Source organism: Carettochelys insculpta, chromosome 30, assembly GCF_033958435.1.
Source record: "Carettochelys insculpta isolate YL-2023 chromosome 30, ASM3395843v1, whole genome shotgun sequence".
NCBI lineage: Eukaryota > Metazoa > Chordata > Testudines > Carettochelyidae > Carettochelys > Carettochelys insculpta.
Genome location: NC_134166.1, coordinates 2,956,910 through 2,984,042, shown reverse-complemented (window position 1 = coordinate 2,984,042; position 27,133 = coordinate 2,956,910). Strand labels below are relative to the sequence as shown.

At 53.6% G+C, this 27,133-nt stretch overlaps 1 protein-coding gene across 1 annotated transcript in view; it reads right to left on the bottom strand.

The window, feature by feature from the left end:
- Positions 1 to 776: 776 nt before the first annotated feature.
- VANGL2 (VANGL planar cell polarity protein 2) overlaps positions 777 to 27,133 on the bottom strand; it is a 34,363-nt gene continuing 8,006 nt past the window's right edge. Inside the window, exons 2-9 of the mRNA XM_074981277.1 lie at positions 17,960 to 18,175; positions 13,795 to 14,063; positions 13,153 to 13,273; positions 11,108 to 11,715; positions 9,708 to 9,844; positions 8,454 to 8,589; positions 7,381 to 7,612; positions 777 to 6,695 (exon numbers count right to left, since the gene is read on the bottom strand). Of these exons, the coding sequence (XP_074837378.1) occupies positions 6,435 to 6,695; positions 7,381 to 7,612; positions 8,454 to 8,589; positions 9,708 to 9,844; positions 11,108 to 11,715; positions 13,153 to 13,273; positions 13,795 to 13,886 (1,587 nt within the window). The 5' untranslated portion in view covers positions 13,887 to 14,063; positions 17,960 to 18,175 and the 3' untranslated portion in view covers positions 777 to 6,434. The remainder of the gene's footprint in view (positions 6,696 to 7,380; positions 7,613 to 8,453; positions 8,590 to 9,707; positions 9,845 to 11,107; positions 11,716 to 13,152; positions 13,274 to 13,794; positions 14,064 to 17,959; positions 18,176 to 27,133) is intronic.

The window sequence follows — 27,133 nt, the reverse complement described above, 5'->3', positions numbered from 1 at the left end:
CTAAATCATCCCAGCCAGCATTTTGTCAAGCCAGGACATAAAAACCTCTAGGGATGGAGACTCTACCACATCTCTAGGTAACACATTCCAGAGCTTCACCACCATCCTAGAAAGTTTTTCCTAATATCCAACCTAGACCTTCTTGACCACAACTTGAGACCATTGCTCTTTGTTCTGCCATCTGCCACCGAGAACAGCCTCTCTCCATCCTTTTTGGATGGAACTCCCCTTCATGGACCTGAAGGGTGCTATCAAATTGCCCCTCACTCTTCTCTTCTGTAGACTAAATAAGCCCACATCCCTCAGCCTCTCCTCCTATGTCATGTGCTCCGGCCCCCATATCATTTTTGTCCCCTCCTCTGGACTCTCTCCAATGTGTTCACATCCTTTCTGTCACAGGGGGCCCAGAACTGGATGCAATACCCGGGATGTGGCCTCACCAATGCTGAATAAAGGGGACTAATTACTTTCCTAGCTGTGCTAGCAATTAGCATTGTTTTAGAGATGGGGAAATGGAGGCACAGGGCAGGGACCTGACTGCTGAGATGTGTGCACCAATCCAGTGCTCTAACTGCTACATCGTGCTGCCTCTCAGGACCATACCACCCCTCCCATATTGATAGAGGAGTGTGAGTCACAGACGGATCACGGAACCGTACAGTAAGGTATAGACTGAAAAACGCCAGCATAGAGACCTCTGTTACTCAGCATCTCCTACTGAGTAACAAAGTAACAGGCAAAAGAAAAAGGAAAATGTCAAACGTGTTTATTTTATACATAAAAAATTTGTACAGTTTTAGTTCCTATATTTATTTAAAAACAAAACCCCAAAGTTCCTAACATGGCCATAATGCTTCCATTCACTGCAAATGTAAAAACAAGCTTTTTATATATTAAAAAACAATTTTACATTTTACAATTTTCTACATGCATGCACAAGGTATCAGCTCTGTAAAAAACAAAACAACTGCTCCCCTCCCCACAAACCTCTTCCCCTCTCAACTCAGAGAGGAAAAGCAAAAACCCCTAAAAAAAATCTACATTTACAATCTCGGTCCACTGAAGAGTCCTTAGTTTTTAAATTTAACATCATTTTTTTTTATTTTGGAACTACAAAACCCCAAATCTATCCCCATACATGTGCACACGGAAACATGACAAGATAATCACAGCAACAGTGACTAATCCATAAAACAGTGTCGGCAAAAGATCCTCCCCAGCCTCAGGGGATCAGGAAAGGGAGAGAGAGACAGACAGATTTCAACAGATAGTCCAGAGAAGAAATGATGATGGTAATACAGAATGGTGGAAGGCAGCACTAATGCAGACAGATGTTTTTATGAAGCTTCTTCAGTGATCCAGATGTGTTAGCTGGAACCTCCTGTCCTTGGAATATTGAATCGCAGGGTTGCAGCTAAGAGATTTGTTTTCTAGGGCAGAGTGGAGGCTGTTATGGGACTTCAGAGCCTGGAGTTAAGACCTGTGATTCTCCATTGTTCTGGGCTTTTGTCTGATTGCTCACACCTGCTACTCACTGGGGCAATGAGGACTCACCCCCTAGATTCTGAGCTGAGTTAAACCAGTGTCAATCCAAAATCACCCCACTGACGTCCATGCTGTGACACTGACATAACAGATACTGGAACATGGATGTGAAGTTGTGGTGCTCTGTTTGGAATCTGGATGTGAAGTTGGAGGCCACTTTCTGATCCCAGGGAATCTGGTGTCAATCCAGAGTCATTTCACTGACCTTCCACACAAGGGCTAGTGGGACTGGAATCTGACCCTACGGCTGGAAGGAAATGAAGTTGAGGACAGGAGACAAGACACTAACTGAGCCACTCAAGGATGTGGGGCGTCATATGGGGAGATGATGGAAGAGGGATGCATGGGGAAGCCAGCAGCACAGTGAGATAATGGAAGGGCCTAGTTATAAGGATCCAGAGGGGCGGGGGAGGGCAGGAGGACAGAGATGAAGACAAAGGTCAAAAGCCCTGGAAGGCCAGAAACAGATGAGTCCCAGCTGCACCTGTGCAAATCCAAAGCCCCTCCGCCCATGTCGCTCCAGACTTACACCAGGGTAACCGAGATCAAAATTGGACTCGTGTGGCAGATGCTGGGATGAGGGAAGAAAAGGGAGAGGAGTGAAAGTCCCCCTTGTGCAGAGGGGCTTGCCCAGGGCAGCTGCACCAGCCGCGTCCCACCAAAACTGGTCTGAAGGGAGTAGTGGTGCACAGACCTCAGCATGGGTCAGTGGTACGGAGAACCTGGTGCTAAGGCAAAAGAAAGAACAGAAGCTCTTTGTACAGCTGCAGAGACCCAGATCCTCAGCTGGGGCCAACTGGCTCCCAACCCCTAGGCAAAGCGTGACCCTGAGAAAGGGCCATGAAACGCACTAGGGACTTTGCTATTGATCTTATGCGGAAGGCTTCCCAATAACTGTGGTGATGGGTGGCAAGGGAGCGCCCTGTGACTGATAGGCCGACAGAGGAATAGGTGTCATCAGCAGTGCAGGAACACAGGGTGGGGGTGTAGAAAGCCAACCCCCTTATCCCTGTCCACTCCCCCACCTCCAGATGGGGGCAGGGGTGGGGCTGGCAACTGGGACCCTGAGTGCAGGAAGACAGCAGCCAGGACCCCAGAGGCAGCAGCCAGGGACCTGGGTGTTGGGGGGTGGCTGCAGAACCCCTACTAAAACCTGGGGTGCTGCAGAACCCCGGCACCCCTAGCTCCTGTGCCAGTGGGTATTACCAACCGTTGCAACAGGTGGGGCCCACCTGGTGGATTTCGGCTCAGAAAGAAATGCAGGTGACATCCCAGAGGTAGTCAGAGCATGAGGAAGTTATCTTGACTGTGACAGCATGAAGGAGGTGGGGGGAGAAGAGGGGGCAACACAACCCTCCTCATCTTAAAAAGGAAAAAAATTAACCACAGATCTGACTTCAAGGGCAAAACGTCCCCGATCACAGTCCTTTCATCACGGTAGTGCTTAAAAAAAAGTTGTAATCACAGTGACAAATCTGGCGAGTCCCATGAGCTCTCCACCTGCCCCCACCACCACCTTTCTGGGTGCCCTCCCACAGCACCGACGTTCTCATCACCCCAAACACACACCCAACCCCCGCTCTGCAAACGGCAGCGGCACAGACAGCGGAAAGAACCCCAGGAGGTATTTGTAACCCATAAGACTCCGTCTCAGCTCGACTTCAGGAGAAGCACCCGCACGCACCCCCAGAAAGTGCGTCGAAACCCACCTAGCAAGGGACCCACTCTAATGTTTCCATTTGCAGCTGGGGGCGGTGGTGGGAGGTCTCGCTCAGGCCTCTCCGCAGCGCTGAAGCTGGCATGTGCAGAATTCACGCAGGCCCTGGGAAAGACGGGAGGACAGTTCTAGTGCCCACTGGGTGGGACAGTCTAGACAGACACCAGCTGCATGGGAGGGGCAGGCTGAAGCCCAGTGACGAATTGCACATTTCTGCTTCCAGACTCCAGAGGAGAAAATCTTTGGGGCCTTGAGAGAGACTCAAAGCCTCCAAGACCTGATCCTCCAGAGCTGTACACGTGGCCTGGGATCTGTGCATGTGAGTGTTCCCTTGTGTCCAACTCTCCACCACCCTACGGCTGGGGAAAGCCAGGCCTGCTCCTTTTAAATCATTGGGCACAATGGGCCTGGGGTCAGACCCTCACTGCACCAGTGTGAGGTGGGTGCGAACGCACAACCATTCTGGTTTACATTTGCTTTGTGCTAGCGACCAGTGTTCACAACCATCCCAGGCACCGCAGAGCATCACGCAACAGGACAAAGCTCTAAGTGTGCACAGGTGCACGCAGGGTCCAGGCCCTAGTTCCTGATGTTTGTGCAAAGTCAGGCATTAGATGCCATGGGATCAGAATGGCTGCACCTCACACGCTTGCTTTGAACTGGTGTAAAAGGTCAGGAAGCTCAAGAACTGAGCATTTGGAGACCAGCAAGAGCTGGATCAGCTCTGGCCATTGCCCCTCCCAGTGACGCAGCTCCAGGAACAAAATTCAAGGGGGAGACCAGGACAAAGTTTACCAAGAGGAAGTGAAAGTTATTTTTAACTCTAGTGCTGTGGATTTAGCCCTTTTCCATGGATAAGAACCCTATCGGCCAGAGGCCAGGTGGGGTGTGGAAACTCGTTCCATTGACAAAGGATGATTAAGAAATGGACCAGGATGGCTTCATCCCTAGCTCCAGCCAGCCCAGTCTGTAGCAGAGCCGAGAGTAGGTGGTAAAGCCATTGGCTGCTGCTAGCCCTGAGAACCAGCTGTAAGCTCTGCAGGTTGGTCCCAGTCTCGTACCATCTCTGGAGGCAACAGAATCCAGCACCCTGGGTCACAGCTACAGCCTGGGCACCGAGAAGCGAGACCAGGGACGCTGCCCTCAAGGCTCTGTGGATAGCGCATGAGGCTGAACAGAACCCACCTCTGTCCTCAGCAGCTGCGCTCACCACTGCAGGGCTCATGGGAGCAGCTACTTGCTGGCATGAGTAAAGGCAGCAGATAGAGGAGCCCAGCTGGAGGGGCTGTTTCCCCCCTAACTGCACGTGGGATTAGAAAGACAGTTGAGGACCACGCCTGACTTTCTGTACGAGAGCCGTCCCATTTACATCACAGAGCCAGAATCTCAGCAGGTGTAAGTCAGCAGAGCCTGTGACAATGGCCCTACTAGCTTACACCTGCTGGTGATCAGAGCATGGAAGGGGCCAGCTGTTAAGCCACTGGGCCTGTAAGAGCTACCTTCAGCTCCCTTCTCCGCCACAGACTCCTTGGGCAACTCACTTAGTCTATCCTGCAGAACAGGGACAAGAGCCCCACCTGAGGGTGCTGTGAGCTGCCCAGACGCCACAGTGATGGGAGCCACGGAAGTACCTTAGAAAGGAAACGTACCTTGTGGAGTCACAGCCTACAAGTGGGCATTTTAACAAAAACAACTCACAACTGCTCTACTCGCCTGAGTCTAGGGACGAGTCCTAAGGCCTGGGAGAGATTTGGTGCAGTTCTTCCTGTAAATCGCAACTGTGAAACGAAAGCTCAGCCTCCAGAGACGGGGCAGCCTGAGGAATCCACACAAGGCAGGTGAGTCATTGTGCAACTCCGCACGTTCCTCAACATTCTCACGGGGGAGGGGACTGATTCGCCTCGACACAAAAGATCCTTTATGCCAGTGTTTCTTAAACGATGTTCCACGGAACACTGGTGCTCTGCGAACGACTCGCAGGTGTGCCGCCAGCAGCTGACGCTTTTTTGGTACCACACACAGATGGTCTAGATTTTCTGTTATTAAACCCAGATACAACATTACTTCTTCATTGCTAGGATTCCTGATTAAATGACTTTTTGTTTTGTTTTTGCTGTATATGTTGCTGTTTGGTTGTTTTTTTTTTGGTCTGACAATTTTTTTTTCCCAAGGAAAATTTTCACAGGTGTTCTGCACAAAAAAATCATTGTTTGGTGTTCTATGGTCTCAAAAAGTTTAAGAAACACTACTTTATGCCACCGTGACAGCATCACCTTATCTGGCATCCATGCTAAGGCCCCCATGCACTGCCAGAGTAGCACGAAGAGGCCCTGGTATGAAGGAGGAATTGGACCCGGTTAGTCGACAAAGCAGAATTGGGTCAGTTTGAGCCACTATTTACAAAAAAAACCCACAGGATTTCATTACAAAGCACAGAGATTTACCCCCATCACACAAAAATCACTATAAAAAAAACTTCTCTTCTTTTAAAAACTAGTCTTCTTGTTGCTGGTAAAAAAAAATGGATCCGGAAAACCCCAGAGAAGAGCTGAAGAGGAGGTTCCTACACCAGAGTTGGCATCGATGGTCTGTCTCGTCCTGCCGGCAGGCGGAGCAGCAAGGTTTCGATAGCAGCCACGACACTGGAGAGACACTTGCAGAAGTCCCCCAAAGCCTTGCACAAGTGGATTTAAAAAACAAACACCAAACATCCAGGAATGAGGTAAGAAAGGCCAGAATGGGGATAATAATAATAAAAAGAAAACTGAGAAGACTCCACGGACCCAGCCGCCTTTGGAGATGCTGGTGAAGGAACAGAAATAGCCCTTGAGCACTGGCACCAAATGTGGGATCTTTTTCTGGCTGAGACGCTGTCCTCAGCATGACATGTCTTCTGACCTCCATGGAAATTGCTACAAGAACGTGGCTTTTGGAGACAGCCAAGACAGGAAGGGGAAAGGGTTCTGCCCCCCTGCAAACAGGAGGCAAGCTGAGCTGGAGTAGGGTAAAGAGAGAGGAGATGGAGGCACAGGACAGAACGTGGTTCTGGGAGGTTCCTTCAGGGTTCTCTCTGTATGGTGGTCTGACGGAGCACCGGTTGACAAAGTCCTGCATACAGCTCGATTCTCCGCAGGTGCATAAGCCCATAACCTAGCCCTCCCCCCTCTGCAGTTCACACTGAGGTCTCTGACTGCAGCCTCATGACAAACTTATGTGACTTGGGGTCCACAAACTCCTCAGAGAGCTTGAAGAAGGGGATCTTCTTAGTGCTCACCACCAGGCTGAAGTCTTGGCGCTTGAGGACAAAGACCAATCCATCCTTCAGGCCATTGGTTACTGGCTCCTCGCTGACCAGCGTCCACTGCTTAGCCAGCCAGCGGTCCTTGTGGTACTGGATGGTGGGCCCCGCACTCACGTACCTCTCGAGGAACGCCTGAGGGGAAGAGAGAGGAGCACTCTCAGTGGCCAGAAGTGTTGCTTAGGCGCCAGTGGCTGCCACGTGACTCAGGCTGGAAGGAGGCCTTGCATCACTGCCATGGAAACCCACCATTCCCAGCACAATCAGAGTGGAGGGGACAGAGCCAAAACCTGAGCTGGCATCCGCCCATGGAGCTCCATGGCACATAGCCCAAGGGACTCTCACAGTTACTGACCACATGGGGTGCAAGGCACAGTTGCTGCGTGGTTGTATGGAACCTTAATAGATGCCTCACACCCTGGGATGTCACATGACATTGACCAGTGCTGAAGACAGTGGACAGATGGGGAAACGGGAGAACTCTAAGATACATCCCTATGAGCCAGGTGGCACCAGGGTTTCTAGTTGCTCACCCAAAGCTCAGCGACCTCAGATAGATAGATGGAGCCTCTACCCACGAAGGGAGAGGAAGGGGGCATGGGGCAGAAGTGATGGCTGAGACTCCATATTAGACCATGAGACCAGAATCCATGGGACACCAAGAACACACAGAAGCAATTCTTCTGGGATAAGAGTCTCTGGGGTTGGACTGAAGAGTTAAGGAGCCTGGAGGGAGTAGAAGGGAGCTCAGGCTGGCCAGGGGGAACTGGAACTCCCCCCATCCAGCCCCAAAATCTGTGGCTGACCCCTGCAGGCCTACCTTGGGAGTCATGTCATGGGTGATGCAGAACTCCAGGTGTTGTAAGATGCTCTCCATGGTGTGGTAGGGCTGCTGCTTGGTGGTGCGCAGGTACTTCTGCATGGCCCGGGCCATGGAGGCGAAGATGGCCTGGGCAGCTTCCCGTGGGTCCATGATCTCACGTGGGTTCTTCTGGTCCTCCTCCTGTAGCCTCTTGATATGGGTGAAGGCCTCCTCCACAGCCACCACCAGCCTGGGTGAGAAAGGCAGTGAGGCCGAGCCAGGCAGTGGTGGTATTACGGCTGGCAATGCCCAGGATCCCTGAAGAGGTTCTGGAGCCTACGCTGTCTAGCACAACCTGCCCTGTACCTCTGGGAGCAGCGCCTTTGCCTCTTGACCCAGAGTCCTGGGCTCAATCCCCCATCACGGCCTAATGTGTGGGGCCTCTAGGCAAAGTTATCTCTAAGCTTTTCCAGCCACGTGTGGAATAATTGTTTCATGTGCACTGATGTATGTGAGAATGTGCACCATCTATAGAAACAAAAAACCCAGCTGTGGGCACTGTGCTCATCAGCTGGTTGGTATCTGAATTCCGCCTGAGCAGCTGCACAAGCGCACAGCTTGCAGGGAACAGCCAACTTGCTGGGGGCCAACGAGGCTCTGGGTGAGCTTTCCCCAGCCAGACGGGGTGCGCAGCTCATGCTAATGCAGTGGGGCTTCTGGTCTCTCAGTTGCAGCTGGACCCACATAAGAGAACACAGGCTCTCACTGCATTAAAATGGGTCACACAGGCTCCAGCCTGCAGAACCTGCTTTGAATCAGTTTCTGCCGGGTCTCTGTGAATTGCACCATAGGGGGGACGTGCTCCCAGAATGCTCTCTGCGCAGACACATCCATCCTGGGAGCAGAGCCCTCAGTTCCTGCAGGGACACACCACAGAGTGACCCTGGCATCCCGGGGCGAGAGCGGCCCTAGTGGGGGGCAAACAGGGCTTGTCTGTGTCCACCAGCCTCAGGATCAAGGACCCTTCAGTCCTCATGGTCCTCCCCCTTCTCCGCCACTAGGGGGCGCCACGTCACCTTCGATGCCCATACCTGGCACGTCGCTTCCGCACCCTGCGCTCATGTTCCGCCTCCTCATAGTAATACTCGTTGTGGCTGTTGTCGCGCCGCCGGGCGGCCGCGGCAATGACAGCCCGGGACTGGCCCGTGGAGTTGTTCGTCGTGTTTTCTGCAGGTGGGAGAAGTTGGGGTTAGATGCCAGGGGAGCAGTCCCTGTTCGCTCTCTGCTCAGCAGCCCCTCTGCAACTGGCAGCTGGAACTAGCAACTAAAGCCCCCAGAATGCAGCCCCTGCTCACGCCCATGGCCCGTGCTCGCTCCACAGACCGGGCAGGCCCAAACAGAGCATCCAGCAGCTTGCGCTCAGTCCCTCCTGGCTCGCGTGTGTACCGCGAGGAGCTCACCAGCGGCAGTGAACGGCCGTGGAATCCGGCTGCAGCCGGAAGAAGGGCAGACACTGGTGGGGTTTGAAGTCATGGTGGGCTGCAACTTCGTCTATCATTTCTGCAGCAGGGTCCAGCACCAGAGCACATTAAGCCGTACTGGTTTAATGACTTGGCTCTCGTGAATCTGGTGTGAGTCCCCAGTGGAAACACACTTAAACCAGTTCAGATGCATATGGTAAGTCACAGATATCCTCTCCACCATGGGCGAAAGTTAGGGTACGAAAGTTTGGCATGGTGTGAGTAAATGCAGTCAAATACAAAGCCATTCCCAGGGAGAGAGAGAATAATCCCATGCTCAGGAAGGGGAGGGCAAGCTGGTAATAAAAGGGAGCTTTATCAAATAAAATCAGTTCCTGTTAACCAGAGCTGAAGGTTGGCACAAGGGGAGAAGTAAGCCAGTTGATTTAATTCCCTGTGTCACACCACCAACATCAGTAGAGCTATCACAGGCTTTGAATCAGACTCCTAGAACTGGATGGGACCTCAAGAGGTCATTGAGTTCAGTCCCCTGCCGTCACAGCAGGGCCAAGCACCCTCTAGATCATTGCTGACAGGGGTCTTTCTAATTGGCTCTTAAATATCTCCAATGATGGAGATCCCACAACCTCCCCAGGTAATTTATTCCAGTGTTTAACCACCCGGACAGTTAGGAAGTTTTTCCTAATGTCCAACCGAAACCTCCTTGGCTGAAGTTTAAGCCCTTTCATTGCCTCTTGTCCTGTCCTCAGAGGCCAAGGAGAATATTTTTTTCTCCCTCCTCCTTGTACCACCCTCTAGGGCTGGACAAAGTCAACAGAGAAAAGATACAATGAGGAGATGGACAGGAGAGACGCACAAGCTCACCCTCGCCCAGGGAGTACACTTTGAACCCAGACATTTTCTTGGACAGGACGGATTTTGGCAGGTTGAGGAGGGCAGGGTTGTAGACAGGGAAATCATGGTAATAGTTCTCCAGGATCCACACTGCCACACGCTGGATACTGCAGAGAGAGACACAGACAGGGCATGGGGAGAGACGCAAAAGAACAGGTTAGACTTGCACTGCCAGGGCAGGAGATGCATGTGCACAGAAGGGGGGTGAGAGAGGAGACCATGATGTGTTGCATCTGAGGGCAATACACTGTGGGCAGAGGATGTAGAGTCAATACTCCACACCACTGAGATGGAGACCTTGTCCAGTGACAGCAGCACGTGCCTGCCACCGACTGACCCACGGTCAGACCCTACTACAACTAGGGGCAGATCTCAACTGTTAATGGGATTATCCCGTCGACAAGGTGCAGCTTGAGGTTAAGCATTTGTCAAGATTTGTCTCCAATTACATTTTCACAATTGCAGGACATGGGGCAGGAAAGGGGCAGGCCAGAAAATAACGACAACAACAAACAACAAACGCTGGAGTTCCAACAGCCAGAGCTTCGTAACAGTTAAAACCCAAGCGGTCAGCACCACACGTCAGAGACGGCGTAAATCTGCTCAAATCCAGCTTTACTAAGTTCTCAACCTGCATCTTCCCTTGCCTGCATGTCCATTTCAGGGCTCATGCACAGAAATGGGCTCAGCTGGGTCTGCAGGTGCAAAGCCAAATGGAGACTTCCTGAAAGTGACCTAAAAAAATCGAATCCAGCCAAGCCCCACTGCAGCCCCCACTGGGGGCTCAATGCAGGCTCAGAAAGGTCCCTGCCCTATAGGAGACGTGTTATGGATGAGGCTGTTATCACTGAAACAAGGTAGGGGAGGTGGTATCTTTTGTTGGATGAAATTCTGGTTCTTACTCTTGCTGCAGGTACAGATCTGCGCAGCAGGAGGCAGCAGTGCAGAAGTGTTCCTGTGCGCGAACGTGCGCTTCCCCATGCCGGGGTGGACGTGAAATCCATCCTCATGTGTATACAAACACACAGCCTTTCGGCCCTCTTCCCTCCCCCGGGGTTGCACCCAGCAGCAGGCAGCAACTTGTACAAATACGCACACACACGTCCAGATCCCTCTTGCACAGACCAACAGTTTACACACACACACACACACACACACACACACACACACACTCCCTTCTTCCCCCAGAAGGTGGCCATCACACACACACACCACACCCTTCCTCCTAGCTCTCTCCTCCCAGCAGATGGCAGTCACACCCACTTGCCTCCAGCAGGGTGCGCGCGCGCGTGCACACACATGCACACACACACACGCACGTACGCTTGCACAGGCAGAGATGTCCCCGCTCCCAGCCGCCCACCCCTCACCTGAGCTGGCCCACGTTGTAGAAGCGGCTGGCCCCATCGGTGGAGCGCACCACCTTGAGCGTGAACTGGGGCTGCAGCTGGCGCAGCTCCAGCAGCACCACGGCCAGGTAGTGGACGAAGAGCAGCGCGTCCACCAGGGAGACGGCGTACTGCACCACGCCCTGGTAGTTGCGGTCCCGCGAGTCCAGGATGCGCACGCCGTAGAAGAGCCAGTAGGAGACGACGAGGAGGAAGACGAGCACCATGAGCAGGGCCCGGAAGACGAAGACGCGGGGGAAGAAGGCCTTGGGGTGGCGGAAGAAGAGGGCCCAGCTGCCCAGCAGGAGGATAAGGAGTTTGAAGGCCACCGAGATGAAGAGCCCCTCGCAGGGCGTGCCGCAGGGCTCCAGCTCCTCCCGCCACAGCAGCTGGGGCAGCAGCAGGAAGGCCAGCGGTGTGAGGAAGGAGAGCAGCGCCAGGGCCCCGCCCAGCGAGACACCCACGTGGCGGGAGCAGTCCAGCCGGGCGCTGTCCTCCATGTCCTTGGTGATGCGTGTGATGTCATCGTGAGAGATGCTGTGCTCCGAGGTGCCCGTCACGACTGTGGTGGTCTCTCCCCAGTTGTCATCCTGGAGGGGTGGGGAGGAAAGGGTTACGCATGGGGGCTGGCAGGAGAGCGGGGGCAGATTCTCCCAGCCTGCCTGACCCCCCGCCCCACGGTCGGAGAGAGACTGTTCTCAGCGGTGACCGATGACAAACGGAGGAGCAATGGTCTCACGTTAGAGGGGGAGGAGTAGACAAAACTGTCTCCCCAGGAGTAACAGTGAGAGCTGTGCTAGTCTATATACTATCAAAGCAAACAGCAGTCCAGTAGCACTTCAAAGACTAACAAAATAACTTCCTAGGTGATGAGTTTCCGTGGGACGGACCAATCTGAAGAAGTGGGTCTGTCCCACAAAAGCTCACCACCTAATACATTATTTTGTTGGTCTTAACAGTGCTACTGGACTCCTGTTTTGCTCCCTGAGGAGGGTGGTGAAGCGCTGGAATGCGTCACCTAGGGACGTGGTGGAATCTCCATCCCTAGAGGTTGGTAAGTCGCAGCATGGCAAAGCCCTGACTGGGATGGTTTAGTTGAACTGGTCCTGCTTTGGGCAGGGGGTCGGACTCGATGACCTCCTGAGGTCTCTTCCAGCCCCAGGGTTGTATGATCAGACCCTCCTCCAGCTGGTGGATGCTACAGTCAACTGGAGCGTGGGGCCCTGACAGCGTGTGGCCCAACACAACTGTTTTGCTCACCCTGTCCTTAGGCCAGGCCTATCAGGACCTCCCTAGAAATTTTCACACACCTCAGGCCCTTCCAGAGGCTGACTCAGGGGCTGGCGAGTGGGAGCTGCAGGATTTCACCACTAAGGCCCGGTTGGCAGTGGTTCTCCTCTGGCTGCTTTGGCCAGGCATGGCCCTGTTGCTAGAGGTGACCATGGGCTGTGCAGCCTGAGTTCAGAGGGGTGGACTGGAAAAGGGACAGCATGATGCAAAATGTTTGGCCTGTCCATGCACCGTCCATGGTTAGAGGACATGGAGGTCCCAAGCTGGTTTGCCCTGGGAAGACAGGCTCTGCCTGGCCAGCTTGAGGTACTAGGGTGCAACCAGCACAGATCTGCTGGGAACGAGGCTCCCTATGTACCAGAGCCGAGGGGCCCTGAGAGTTGCACTGAACTCTCATGACAACGTGTGCCCTCCGGAGCCCAACACCAGGCAGCTGCAAAGGGGCTGCGCAGAGGCTGCCCCCCACTCCTTTGATGCCCAGCCTGAGAGAATGTGGGGACCCAGTGCAGGACCCCCCTTGCACTTTCCAGCCCCCCGGCGCCAGCCTGGGGCTGCTCCAGCATAGCAGGGCCGAGGCAGCACCCTCCCCACAGAAGCGACGGGCATGTCACCCCAAGGTTCTTCCCTCCCTCCATTATCCCCATCCCAGAGCAGAGGGAGGGGGCAAAACAGACCCCACCTCCAGCCCCACAGCAGCTAACCAGCCCTGCCCCCTCAGTCTAGTGCTCCCCCCTCACCCGCTCATCCCCTCTGGTCGACTCATTATCCAGCAGGGGCTCCCCCGGGGCTTGGATAGTCACCGACTTGTCTCCCCGGCTCCCGTCCCGGCTTTTGGAGCGGTGCCGGTCCCGCCGGTCTCTGGAAGAGGGGAGAGAGAGAGAGAGAGACGTTGGGGATCAGTGTGGGAGATGCGGGGCAGGCAGAGGGGGAGGGAATGTGGCACGCGGGGAGGGGGGAATCCTCCCAGACCCCACTCAAGGGAGAGGGGTCTCCCTCTCCCCCAGGCACCACCCTGAAGAAAGACAGCAGGGGGATTAGGACACACGTAAGGGGAGCCATGTCCCAGACACTTCCAAGGCTGCGTAAGGATATCTTGACCCCACCTTGGCAAGTGCGGCGGGGCTTCCCCTGCCATAAAGTCAGGGGGCACTTTCCTCCTCCCCCCAGGCAGAGGTACATGGGGAGGGGGGCTGCACACAGGGAGTAGGGCGTTCTCCTGTCCCCTCCCCAAGCCTGAGGACAGATCCCCGTTAGCCCTCATAAACCAAGTCAAGTTGGCCCCACGCCCCCACCTCCACTACCCAGGCCTAGGTCCGGGGCTCCCCGCAATCCCCACTGCCCAGGCCCAGGCCTAGACGTTGGGCTTCCCCCCCACTCACCTGTGCTTGCGGGAGCTGCGCGAGTGCCCCGACTTGTAGGAGTACCCCGAGTACTGCGACTCGTTGTCCATGTTGTCGGAGCGCCGGGCCATGTAGTGCTCCACGTTGACAGACTTGGCTCTCCCGGCGGGGACGGCAGCCAGGGCGGCCGCAGCCTCCTTCAGCGCGGGCTTCTTCAGGCCAAGGGGCACCTTCAGGAAGTCGACCGTCACCTTGAGGGACTCTATTTTGATCAGCTGGCCGGGCTCGTCTCAGAAGAAAATGACGCCCTACCGGGAAGGGAGGGAGAGAATCAGACTCCTGGGGGGATCCTCATAAGGTACCAGACTAGCTCCAGAAATCACAGCACATGGAGCTGGGGGAAGTCGATTAGCTGGGCCCACTCGAGAGAGATCTTGGCGTCAAAGTGGACAGTTCTCTGAAAACATCCCCTCAATGTGCAGCAGCCAAAAAAGCAGTGTTAGGATCATTCAGAAAGGGACACTGAATAAGACAAAGAGCGTGTGTCTACACTTACATTCCTCTTTCGAAAGGGCTATGCAAATAAGGTAAATCGAAAATGCAAATGAGGTGTAAATTTGCATATCCAGCACCTCATTTGCATATTCTAATTTCAAAAGCGCTTTTGAAAGAAGAAAGCCAGTGTAGAGGCTGCTCTTTCGAAGATGGGGTTTACTTTTGAAACAGCAGCATCTACACTGGCTTTCTTCTTTCAAAAGAAGCTCTTTCAAAATTGGAACATGCAAACGAGGTGCTGAATATGCAAATTTGTGTCTCATTTCAGTTTTGCTTTACCTCATTTGCATACCTCTTTTGAAAGAGGAATGCAAGTGCAGACACACCCAGACTCTGATTGCCTCCATATAAATCCATGGCACATCAGCCGTGGGCGCTCTGCTAATTAGCCGGGTGGCACCTGAATCTCTCCTTTGCCCAGCTTATAGGGAAGACAGGTGTTCAGTCATTAGGCAGGTGGGAGTCCACGCTGCGTTACCCCTCTCATCGTAGGACGCTTCAGCACACGGCACGACCAGGCATCTAGGAGGGCGTCAAAAGAATTAGTGGTGTTACAGAACTGCCCGGAGGAGGTGATGGAGGGGGATAACAGAACGGTTGGCCCGTTAAACGCTTCTGCACTCTGAGTTCCCCTTCCCGTGCAGGTGGGCAACTAACAGGGTTGGGTCCCCATCTGTCCCCTTCCAAATAGCTCAGGGAGCTTCCTGCAGGAAGCACCCTGTGTGGGTTAATTCACAGTGGTCTTGAAGCAGCCCGTTACTACAGCAACGTGCACCCCTTAGTGCCCGTGGCCTAGCAGCAGGGAGAGGAAAGGTATCAGCTCCCTCTTCCTCGTTTGTGCTTCCTTCTGCTCCTCTGCCACAAGGGCTAATTCATCTTTTTGATCTCCCCTGGCAGCTCCAATCCACCAAGCAGGCCCTGGTCTTCCAAACGAGGCCCGCTCTCGAGCAGCTCATCCGCACAGCAGTGACCCCAGGGCTGGATCTGTGCCGTCGCCTGTCACAGGCCCCAGCAAGCCAGGCACTGCGCAGACACAGCACAAGACGAAGCTCTCGTCCTCTGAACAACCAAGACAAAGGGCGCACGCGAGGGAAACAGAGCTAGTGATCTCTCCAGCGCCGGGTCTCCTGGTTACCAGCACACTAGCCAATCACTTACAGTTGCCTCCAAACCTACCACAGGTTGATCCTCTCTGGTCTGGTGACATCCCTTGTCTGGCAGGACCACGAACACTGCTGGATCAGAGGGTGCCTGGACCCGCGAGCCCCAGCAGCAGAGGTTGCTGGCCGGCCGGCAATGTTGCCTGAAGGCTCAGAGCTTGGGCAGGAGAGACTCAGGTGCTGCCCAGCAGATTAGCAGAGCCAGGACCCCAAGAGTCAGATAAGCCAGGACTCCTGGGTTCCATTCCTGGCTCTCAGAGGGCAACATTATCTGCTGCTTACCCTGTTCCCAACTCTCAACCACATTCTGCTCTCAGAGCTAAGAAAACAAGCCAGAAGCAGCGTTCCCCATAAGCTGAGCACTTGGGCAGACACCCAGGAGAGATTCAGTTGCTGCCCAGCTGATAGGCAGAGGCACCACAGCTGCCCACAACTGGCAGCATGCGTTTCTACTGGTGGTGCACAGCTGCTCAGGCCTCGGTGCAAATAAAAGTTATTCTGCACATGGCTGTTAAAAATGAGAGGGAACCCTGGTGCCCTGTTCTCCTCCTTAAACCCTTTCTGACCTTCTTCCTGCTCCCCAGAAGCCAGGCCTGGAACCCTGGAGTCCTGGCTCACATGGACTTGGATCTGTGTGCAAAAGTGACAGAACCCCAACAGCCTGCAGAAGAGGAGGTGTTCTCAGAGGTTTTCTGGTACATTACCTTGAAATCCAGGAGTAAGACCTCTGCTCATGCTTAAGTTTGTGGTGAAATCAGCCAGGTAAGTGGCCTCAGTGCATGTGGAAACAGTGGATGTGGGGGGAACTCAGCTTGCCTGTGTTCATATCCGTGCATTTTAATGGGACACAGAGGGTGGCATGGGGGATGGAAGGCAGAACCAGCAAGTGGATCTCCATTCTGGAAGGTCTGGGGAGGCACAGCTGGGACAGGCCAGCCCCCAGCAAAGGGGTGTTTGAGACAGGACCCTGGTCCAAAGCTTGTCGCAAAATCCAGCCCAGTAACTCCTCACACATCCTCCCCAGAGATGTGCACTCAGGACCATACAGAATGCAGCCTGGGTGAGGTGGCTGACAAGCCTGCTCATCTCTCAAGGGGCTGCTCATGCCAGCAAGCGCTGCTGGACGGAGAGCCCACACATACTTGATTCAAGCAAGGAGAAGGTGTCAGGGCAGATTGCAGACCCTACATCCAACTCAGACGTACTCCTGCAGGGTAATCAGCCCCCTTCACCCCAAGGCACTAACTCGCCAATATTCAGAGCCCAGCTTCATCCACTCCCAAACCCATGTAAATTCGGGGGGAGGGGGTGCAATTCTCTGCCATGGCTTCCCCCCAGACCAGTTCTCCTCCTCACTCTGTGCAGGACCCGCTGGAGGACAGCTCAGCGCTGGGGGCAGGGAGAGGCAGGTTACCTAGGAAATGCCATTTTGGCCAAATAAAACCCAAAATGTCTTTTGGCTTTTCCCAAGGCCCCTCTGCTTTTGGGGGTGGGGGAGCACCTTTTGTCCCAGACGCTGGATTCTCTCACATTTATCACTATGGAAACAAAAGCCCCCCAGCCTGGTTGTCTAGGAGATGGCATGGAGGCTGGGGAGCTTGCATCCCAGCGTCCCAAGCGACCAGTGAGGGAAGGAGGGGGCAAAACCAGAAAGAGGGAGACCCTGCTCCCAGCCCCTTTTGAGGTTTGATTTGAAAGAAGAGATCAGATTTCTGCAGGGAACAATAGGGGTACAGGGCCGAGGCTGGTGGAAGAGCTGCCCTCCCTGAGCAGAGGCTGCCTGCGTCACAGCCCTATTGACTAGCACGAGTAGATTTATGCCAGGGCCATGTTCCCTGCAGTCTGCTCCCAATGCCTGGCCAGGGCAAGGCAATGCCAGCAGGGCCTGCTGGAAGACAGTGACCCACAGCCCCCTGGCATGCACCCATCCTTGCTCTGAAGAGCCACACGTGTGTGGAAGGGCATATGTGAATGCACCCTTTCACAAGTGCGCCTCCCTCACCAGACCTGCACCCATCCTGCCGTGCCTCAGCACCCACACTTGCTCATCAGACCCTTGGCCTGAATCTCACTGCTCCACCAGCATGCCCAGCCCTTCCATGCACACTGCATACGTGCACATGGATTCACACTTGCCAACACACTCATTTGCACAACTGCTCTTAAATCCCCCTTTGCACGCCCATACACATCTGCACCTCGGTACATGGACACACGGTCCGACACTCATTCACCCTGCCCCCTAGACTTTCCACCCTGACACACCTGTGTAAATTGAGCCTGGTCCCCCTCACCTTGGCTCCCAGCTGACAAGTCACTGTGGAAATCTGTGACTTCTCCCCCAGCTGTGAATTAAGGACAAATCCTCAATTGCAGCTCCCGTTAAAGAAGGAGCCAACGAGATGTGCAGAGCCAAGGGAGGGGCAGGTCCACACAGCACCCATAGTCTGAACCCAGGAGTCCTGTCCATCTGCAGGGAGGGAACTCACCAACTCAGTGGCGCAGCAGGAAGGGGCTGGGGGCAGGATACAGTGACAGAAGGGTCCTGGCCCCCGTCTGATCAGTCACCGAGACTCCTGTACATCCTGAGCCCGCAAAGGAAACCAGCAGCCAAATCCCAATCCTGCTTGGTCCGGCTGGCTGCGGGACACCACATCTGGGGCAGGTCAGGCACTGGGCTTCTGCTCTGCAGTCTCGCCAGGAAGCTACAGGAAAGCCAGAGAGAAAAGGAAGTCAGCAGTGGAAGGCACTTATTGGGCCAGGACACCCAGAGCCCAAGCATTCTGCTCCAGAACTTCCCCCGTGATACACACACTGATCTAGCCCTGCCTGGCTCTGAAGTCCCTTAGAATCTGAGCTGAGACTCAGCAAACTCATTACATGCAAGCCACCAAACCACCAGCTGACAGGAAGTTATTTGGGGAACAGAGGCAAATGGCTCCACTGATGCTCCAGTACCAACTCTGTGATTCCTTCAGCTCTTGTCCTCTGCATCCAGCCAAAGCAGCCACCCAAATGCATTCTCATGAACAAGGAGCCGGATAAACACCCTGCCGGATGCCAGGCAGAGAGATGAACCTGGGTCTACAGCAAGCAAGGGCAGGTCTTGCTCACGGCACAGACCAGCGGCTCTGGATCACAGCCAGGCTGTTCCAGGCAGGCCACGTGAATGCTCCAGCAGATCAGCACTGGAATTAAGAGGCTTGGCTGCCTGTTGTGGCTGGGAATTTGCAGCCACTCTCACGCTCCAGCGGCCCATGCCTCGGCCACACGCAACACTTCTCCTGGCCAGTGCTTCCTCTAATCCAGGCCAGCAATGTGCAGATTTTCTCGGTCCAGGCGCAGAATAAATTTTACATGCACCAAAGCGCATGCACATGTGCACCACCAGTAGAAATAAAAAACCCAGCCGTGGGCGCTCTGCTAATCAGCAGTGTGGACCAGAATCTCTCCTGAGTGGCTGCGCAAGCGCCCAGCTTACCAGAAACACTGCTCCTGAGACTTTGGACCAGGCCGAGCAATCAGGGTTCCCTCTAAGCTGAGTACTTAGGTGGTGGCCCAGGAGAGATCCAAATGCTGCCCAGCTGATTTGCACAGTGCCCACAGCTGGCAGCTGGTGTTTCTATTGGTGGTGCATGTCTGCACTTCAAATTTATTCTGCACGTGGATGAAAAACATTAGAGGAAACACTGCTAGTGACCGCAGGAAACCTGGCTGGCGGTTTGTAGCATACCACAGGGGAAGCAGGCCAGCGGATCTGCCCTAGGGTGAGAGAGGAGAACCCCTCCACCTCTCCCCTGTCATGTCTCCCCGCCTGCACGCAGCTCATGATCCAAAGGCTGAGCCCTGATAGTTGAGACGTGAGCCACTAATGGGAGCGTGTGTGAAAGAGAGAGAGGAAAAGGGAAGTGAGTGAGGATCCCCTTTGCTTCCTGGTCCTTCTTTGCATTTCGAGGGGGGGTCAATACTAGGGCTGCTGGGACACACTCACATCAAGTTCTCTTTGAACTGTCAAGGTCAATTCAGCTGTAAGAGATGTTCACGTGATGCCCCCTAGACAGTGTCCGCTGGCACGGCCCTGCTAGAACCGCCTGTGCTAGCACCGTGCATCCTCACCGCAAGAGGCAGGACGGACAACAAGGCACTGCACTCTGGGTCGCATCCCAGCTCCCAGCTGGTCCCCCAAATGTAGTGTCAAAAGACCAGACTGGCTGGACAGAAGATGACGCTCCTGCCCCATGATGGATGCTCACCCCATGAAGCAGAGCCCCTGCATGCTAATTATTAAGCCCCCTTAGCTCTGCTAGAAGCAAGCGGGAGTCTTACGCTGCCCACAGAGTACTGGAGTCGCAGCCGACAGAACCCAGCTCCCCACTCGGGCCCAATCTAATGATTGCTCCAGGCTGCAGACTGGTAACTAGAACAGCGCTGGCGGCACTGGTGTGTGCTCATATTTGCATTTTACACTGTATGGATTGAACTTCTCATCCGGCACCCTCGGGACCTGACCAATGCTGGACAAGAGCATTTGCCAGACCACGGGAGGTCAATACCCCCACTTCCACTGCTCACTGGGCTCTTCGAAGACATTTAGGGGTAAATTACAGCGAATTAACAGCACAGAACACTGAGAGCCAGGACTGGTGGCTGGAAACAAATTTTATGGGACCGTGGGGAACTTGGCCTCACCCATGATAAGTGGTCATCAGAGTACCTACAATCACGGCAGATTATGGATGTTGCCGGACATGAGACTCAGATGAGAAAGGTCTGACCTGCAGACTCTTCAATGAGCCTCCTGGCTTTGAAATCTAGTAAGCACTTAAAGCTCTTATTGAGGCCCATGAGACCAGCATACAGGAGAATGATTTAGGAGTCAAGGGCAGTCCACCTGAAGAAATTATTATGCTGATAAGAAGCATGTGGGATTTTTTAGGGCAGAACACAACATATCGTACTCCTCTATGCTGGACTCACGAACCACAATAAGAGCTTCGGTGCTTAATGGATTTCAAAGCCAGGAGGCTCATTGAGAAGTCTACGTCTAGAATAAGAGGCGGGATTTTCCCAAAGCACCAAAGCAGCTGTGGTGCAAAAGCCGTAATGAAAGTCCGCAGGGCTTGTGCTTCCCCATCACAGGGGTGAGGCCACCCTTCAGCGTCTGACCCTTGGTTCCTCTTGAAAATCTTGGTGCCAGGGTCATCGACATTACGGCATGTCTATACTGCAAAGAAAACTCAGGGCAGCAACCCTCACCTGGGTCTGGCTCCCACTAGAAGGCTAAAAACAGCAGAGCACATGTTTCAGTCTCCAAGTGCTGTCACATCACTGGTCTCCAAGCCCAGGGTCCAGCTCCGATCCAAACATCCGTACCAGGGCTCCCAAAATGTTTTGTTTTTTGCAGACCACTTGAAAACTGCTGAGAGTCCTGGCAGGCCACTTTGTGGCGTTTCCAAATGTCGTTTGTGCTGTTAACTAATGACTGTAAAGTGCTTTGGATAAAGTGCTATATTAAACAAACCTGGTCTGGACAATGGATTTCCATTGAGTTTTAGCAGTAGTTTGGGGAGAGTTGTCTCTTCCCCTCTGCTGTAGCTACTAAGTTCTGGCTGGGAAGGAGGGCTGTCTCTCCCCAGCAGCCACAGCTCTGGAGCTAGGGAAAGTTGCCTCTTTCTCTGGCCACCACAATCCTGCACGCTTCAAATCCTTATCTTTTTCCCTTCCATGGGTGGAATAAATTGTGTTATGTGTACTGAGATGTGCAGATGTGCATCACGCATAGAAACACACGCTGCCCACTGAGGGTGGCGGTAGATGCTCTGCTAATCAGCTGGGCAGCCCCTGAATCTATCCTGGGTGGCCGCCCAAGTGCTCAGCTTACAGGGAAACACTGCCTCTCACCCCCCACTTCCTCTTGCGGCCTAACCCCTCTTCCCAACAGACACACCACTTCACCTTGCACACACTTCTGCTCCAGGATCCAGGCACCTATTTAGCGGAGTCACACCTGGGGGGCACCACTGATTAATTGGGCAGCCCTTCCTTATCTTAGAGGAAGCTATCTGCAAACCACAGTTTAAGAACCTCTGATCTACACTCTGCTTTCTTGCCCCACAGCCTGGGCCCCAGTCTCAGCACCACAGAGTTTTGTTCACAGTGTAGATGTACCCTTAGTTATAACAGCTGTAAGGCAGCTCAGGAAGTAAGGAGATTTCCCAAGGGACAGCAACAGTCAAGGAACCAAGAAGTTCGGATGAGAGCAAGTGATGGACTCTGTCCCCAGATACCGACACAGGGAAACAAGCCAGCAGATAAACGGAAACAAGACCCAGTCCCACATCTGGACCCTCCAGTGGAATCTTTCAAACAAGAGTCAAGTCACGAACATTAACCAGGAGGGAATTAGCCATGGGAACAGGCTTTTCAATCTTTAAATCCAGATGGAAGCTCTTTCTAAGGGCTACGTGTGTCTGACGAAGTGGGTCTTTGCCCACCCAAGCTCATGCTGCAATAAATTTGTCTATAAGGTGCCACAGGACTTCTCGTTTTTGTGGACTAACACGGCTGCCCCTCTGATACTTTCTAAGGGAGACGTGCGGCCCTACTGCAGATCCAGGCAGTATCCCGGACAAAGCCTGATGGACTAAGTTGATGTGTCTTATGAGTTTGTGATATTACGTATTATTGTGCGATTGTGCACAACCTCTCTGGGGTAGACATGACCAAGGTAAATCCCGGCAAGTGGTACAAGTGGCAAAGGACTCTTTGAAGCTATGTGCCAGACTAGAGTGAACTTCTGATCCAGGGAATTTCCTACAAGGTAAATGCAGATGTACCCTTCCCTCTCCGGCTGTGCATAACCCCAGCCTCGTGAAGCTAAGCCCTGAGCAGAGCCTGGTTGTCTATGGATCCCCTGCTCCTGGAATCCCTAGATCAAACAGCCCAGTGGGATGAAAGCCAGACTGATGTATTCACAGAGCCAAAGGTGTAATGAACTAGATGGGCAGGAATGGCATCTCTCGCCTGTTTGTCAGAAGCTGAGAATGGGCAACAGGGGAGAGATCAGCTGATGATTTCTTCTCCTGTTTATTCCTCCAGGGCAGCTGGCATTGGCCACAGTCAGAAGACAACACTGAGCTAGATGGACCTTTGGTCTGACCAGTGTGGCCATTCTTATGCAACTGCAGAAAACCCCAGGTGAGGATTGAAGGACTGACCTCTCCCAGAGTCCTTGCTGGAACTGGGGAGATCTCTATGAAGTTTATTGGCAGGTGAGTGGGTTCTTTTACTGTGTGCACAATGTTTTTTCCTTAAAAATAAATGTACATGCCTAGGAAAGGGGCAGGCACCTGTCCCCTGTGCCACTGACACTAAGGAGAAAACAAATCGAGCTAGCGGAGCAGGCTGGCTTCCTGGGAAGCTCACAGTGCAGGCAGGGAGCTTTGGAGCCTGGATCCGTGTGAGGGAACAGCACAACAGAGAGGGGACAGCTGAGGACTCAGGAGTCTAGAAGCAGGTGTCTTTGCTGAGCAGAGGGAGAGGGAAATACAAGTGTCACTGCCTTGCGCTGTGACACATACACTACTCCAGACAGCAGTTATGGGCTTGCGGGAAACACCATGTGGGTTCTCTGGTCTGGGCAATGCAGGTCAGACTAGAGGATCACAATGATCCCCTTGTGCCTTAATCAATAGCTGGAACAGTCAAGGGCCCCGTCTCTAGCAGCATTGGAGCAGGGGACTAGCGAGACCAGGCCCAGGTGTGTCTGGAGAAGGTACCAACACAAAGAAGAGAGGCAGCAGAGACCCACTACTGCCACTAAGCCCACAGGGATAAAACCTGCTCTGAAGAGGGGGACCCAAGCCAGATGGGCTGGGAGCGGCGGGGGTGGAAATCCATCCATCACTTTTGCAAGAGCTGTTTGTAAATAAAGCAGCCAGCTGGCAGTTCCCTGCTGGTCGCCTGTCTTTCCACCCCTGCACCTGCCTACTCCCTGGCTGCCATCCACCTCCACCCCGCCCCAGACACAGACACACTGGGCATTGCACCATGTCACCGGGTAATAGCACCGAACGAAGGAGATGCGTGGAAGGGCACCGCCGAGCACCCCCTGGCTTTATGGATTGGATCTAATCATTCACGCTCTGCCCACCCCGCCCACTGCATTTATAAAAGTTAAAAGCCTTCTCCCTCTCCCTGCCACTCGAATCCAGAACCGCAGTCCACAGCACCAGCACAAAGCTGAATATGGCAGAAGCAGGTACAGTTTGCAGCATTTATGGCACAAATGCTTGGCACGTGGGGGAAGGACTCCATTAGCTAGCAAACGGAGGTGCAGCAAGAATGATAGCTGAAAGGTCTCTCTCTCTCTCTCTCTCTCTCTCTCGATGGCCTCACCTCTCGACCCGTCCGGAAGAGATGTTCCATCAAATACAAGTGACTGGGCCCAGTACAGGCATAAATGAGTGAAACTCTCCAGTCTACAATGTACTGGGGGTCAGGCTACGATGATCTCATGTTCCAGCAAAGGCCCCAAATTGTAAAGGTATGGTGCCAAAGGGATTTAGGAGCCGGGGGGGGTTATTTGTCAAAGGGGTTTAGGCGCTTATGGCTATTGGCCAAAATCCCATTGATTTCTTGGTGTTTAAATCCATGTAGAAAGTGACTTTAAGCTCCTAACTCAGCTAGGCAGGGCGAAGGCTGAGCAGCACTAAAGCACATTACAAATCAGGGTTGGAAGAAGAGTGTAAAAAAAGAAGACTCAACATTTGACCAAAAATATTTCCTGATTTTCCTCCTAGAAGACCCTCTGCTTCTGGCCCAGCTTCAGGTAGAGTCCAGAAGAGGAATCTGCCCAGCACCCAGGAAGGCAGGTCGCCAGGCTAGGAATAACAAAAGTGGAGTTCCATGCAGGTGCTGCCATGGACACATGTGCAAGTCACTGCCTCACTCTGTGACTCAGTTTCCCCTCCCAACCTTTGTCTATTCAAAGGGCAACTTCTTTGGCGCAGGGACTGTCTCTCACCATGGGTCTGTGCCACAGCTGCCACCATGGGGCACTGATCTAATCCGGGACCTTTTAGATGTTGATGTGATATTAAAAAAAATGACCAGTAAGAGAGAAGCCATGTCTGCCCCGGGATGCCAGCCTCCTGGGCCCCCTCCACCCTCAAAGTAGGATCAAAACAAGTTAAGTGCTTGCAACTAGCAGCGACATCACTGTTCCAGGATTCAAAGATCTGAAACCACAAGGCCGCACTGCCTCCTCCAGTCTAACCACCTGCTCAGACGATGCCAGACAAGCCTCTCCCCAAGTCCTGCATGGAGCCAAGCAAGCCAGGCTGGAGAGACAGAGAAGTCACCACCTCCCTCAGCACACTCTTCCCCCTTCCCAGGGAGGTGCCTGGAGGGGCGATGTGGCAGCTGAACTGTGGTTTATTCCTGCCTTTATTAACAGGGGCAAGAAGCCGCCACACCCAGGATTTTACCCTAGGTCAGTGGTGGGCAGCCTGCGGCCCATGAGCCACATGCGGCCCTGCCCATTGGGGGTCTAGGGGTGGCCTGTGAGACACTTTGTTTCCTGCTGACCCCATGCAGGAATGCCGGACTGCGCTGGTTTCTGGCCACATCGTTTTCTCCTACAGGTGTCACTAACGTAGTGAGCTTTGGAGCAGAGCAGCACAAGAACCACTTGACATTGAAATCAAGAGCAGAAAGTGGGGATGGCCAAGCCGCACTCTCAGACAACCACCATCCAGCAGAGTCTGGGAAGTTCTCACGTGTAACCCGCAAGGGAAACGCAGAAGAGGAAGACCTTGGACAATGTGGAGAAGATCAGCTGAGACTGAAGGACATCAATGGGCGTCCTCCTGGGGTCAGCTAGAAGTTTTGTCCTGAGACAGAGTGAAGTGGAGGAGATTGTGGATGACCTGTGCTCCAGCCACAGGACAAGGCTTTAAGCCAAGTTACTAATGTGACACGCACGTAAAGCCAGGGCCCGTGAAGTGTGGCGTGTGCTTACTGCACACAACACAGAGAGCCATGAAGGCGCTGCTACAGTTCAGTCAGCTACCTTCGGGTACTTCTGCTCTGCAATTTTAGAGCCCTGCAGCCTGAGCCAGCTGACAGGTACCCGCCACAGGTGTAGACAAACCCTTCAGTATGTCCATGCCCCTCAGGGCTACAACAGCTGAGTCCCACCACAATGTGCCTGGTGTCTACCCTTACAACAGCCTCCTCAGGCAGAACAGGGCTATTATGCCCATTGCAGAATGGGAAAAACTGAGGCATGGGGAGACAGCAAGGCCCGCGGATTGACTCTAGACTGCCCAAGTCATAGGCACCTCTAACCTCTGGGCCATCCTCCCTCTCACCTAGAACTTGGTTACTAGCTGCTGTCTAGCAGAAGACAGGAGAGGGCCGAGCAGCCTGGCTGGACTGTCATTATAAATGCTAAGCAAGGGCTGGAAGTCTCTGCACCAGGAGCTGGGGGAGGAGGGACTGCTATTCCAAAGTGAAAGAAAGCAAATAATTTCAATGACCATTGTGATCACCCAGCGTAACCTTCCAGCTCTGTGTTTGTACAGCTCCGAGCACTGCAGGGTCCTGGCCAACAACCGGGGTGCCAGGCGCTACCATAACACACCTGATAAATATTAAGAACCACACTCACAACAGAGGACAGCAAACTTCTCCTATATGCCACAGTGTCCCTAGGAGCTGGGGCACCCCACTGAAGTTCAGTTTAAAGACTCCGAACCACAGACAATAAATGAGCCAATGCTCCAAATTAGGACCCCAACCGTTCCCTCCTCCCTCCACCAGACTCGGGGACCGGAGACAATGCCTGGCTGCGTTCCAAGCATGAGTTGTTTGCCCATTTGATACAATCGGACAGCTTTGCCCTGCCTTCACTGCCACCTCCACTCCCTGCTGGGTCTGTGCAGCTGTAGCCATGGGGCAGCTGGCTAAGGGGGGGGCAGGGAGCAGGCGTGGGCAGAAGAGGCAGGAACTCACACGTGCACTGGACGTTACGGGAGGCTGTGGATACTGCCAGCTCTAATCAGACACCCGCAGACTGCAGGGCACGAGTCAGACATCAACCCTGCCATGCTGAGATGCTCCAGGTGCCCTGGCCACTGGCTTAGGTTCCACATCCACCCCAGCAGGGAGGGTGCAACAGGAGGCTGTTCCATTTGGGCAGATAAACTCCAGCCCTTGCCAGGTAAAAGCATGAGAACTAGGTCACCCAGAACCTCTTCACGCTGTCTGCGGCAAGCTGCAGCTATTCATAGCCCAGAAGGCTGCTGCACGTCCTCAGCTGAGAAGCTGGAAAGAGGCCACCAAAGAAAGGTACTTAACTCTCCGTTGCTTGCATGCTCCTGCCTAGAAGCGCAAATGAGGAAAAAACTTTCTTCCTCACCTCATAGGCAGAGCCTGCATGGATACAGGGTTGATATCCGCAGCTGCAAAAATCATCTGCAGATATCTGACTCCACATCCACAAATTAGGAGGGTTCTTAGTGAGGCATGTGCAGAGTGGGGGGGTGGGCCCCCTGAAGGGGTGTGAAATTTCGTAAGGGGGGGCACAGTGTGATCAGCTCATCCATCTCACAAAGAGAAGATTGAGGGGGGACATGATAGCAGATTTCAGGTATCTAAAA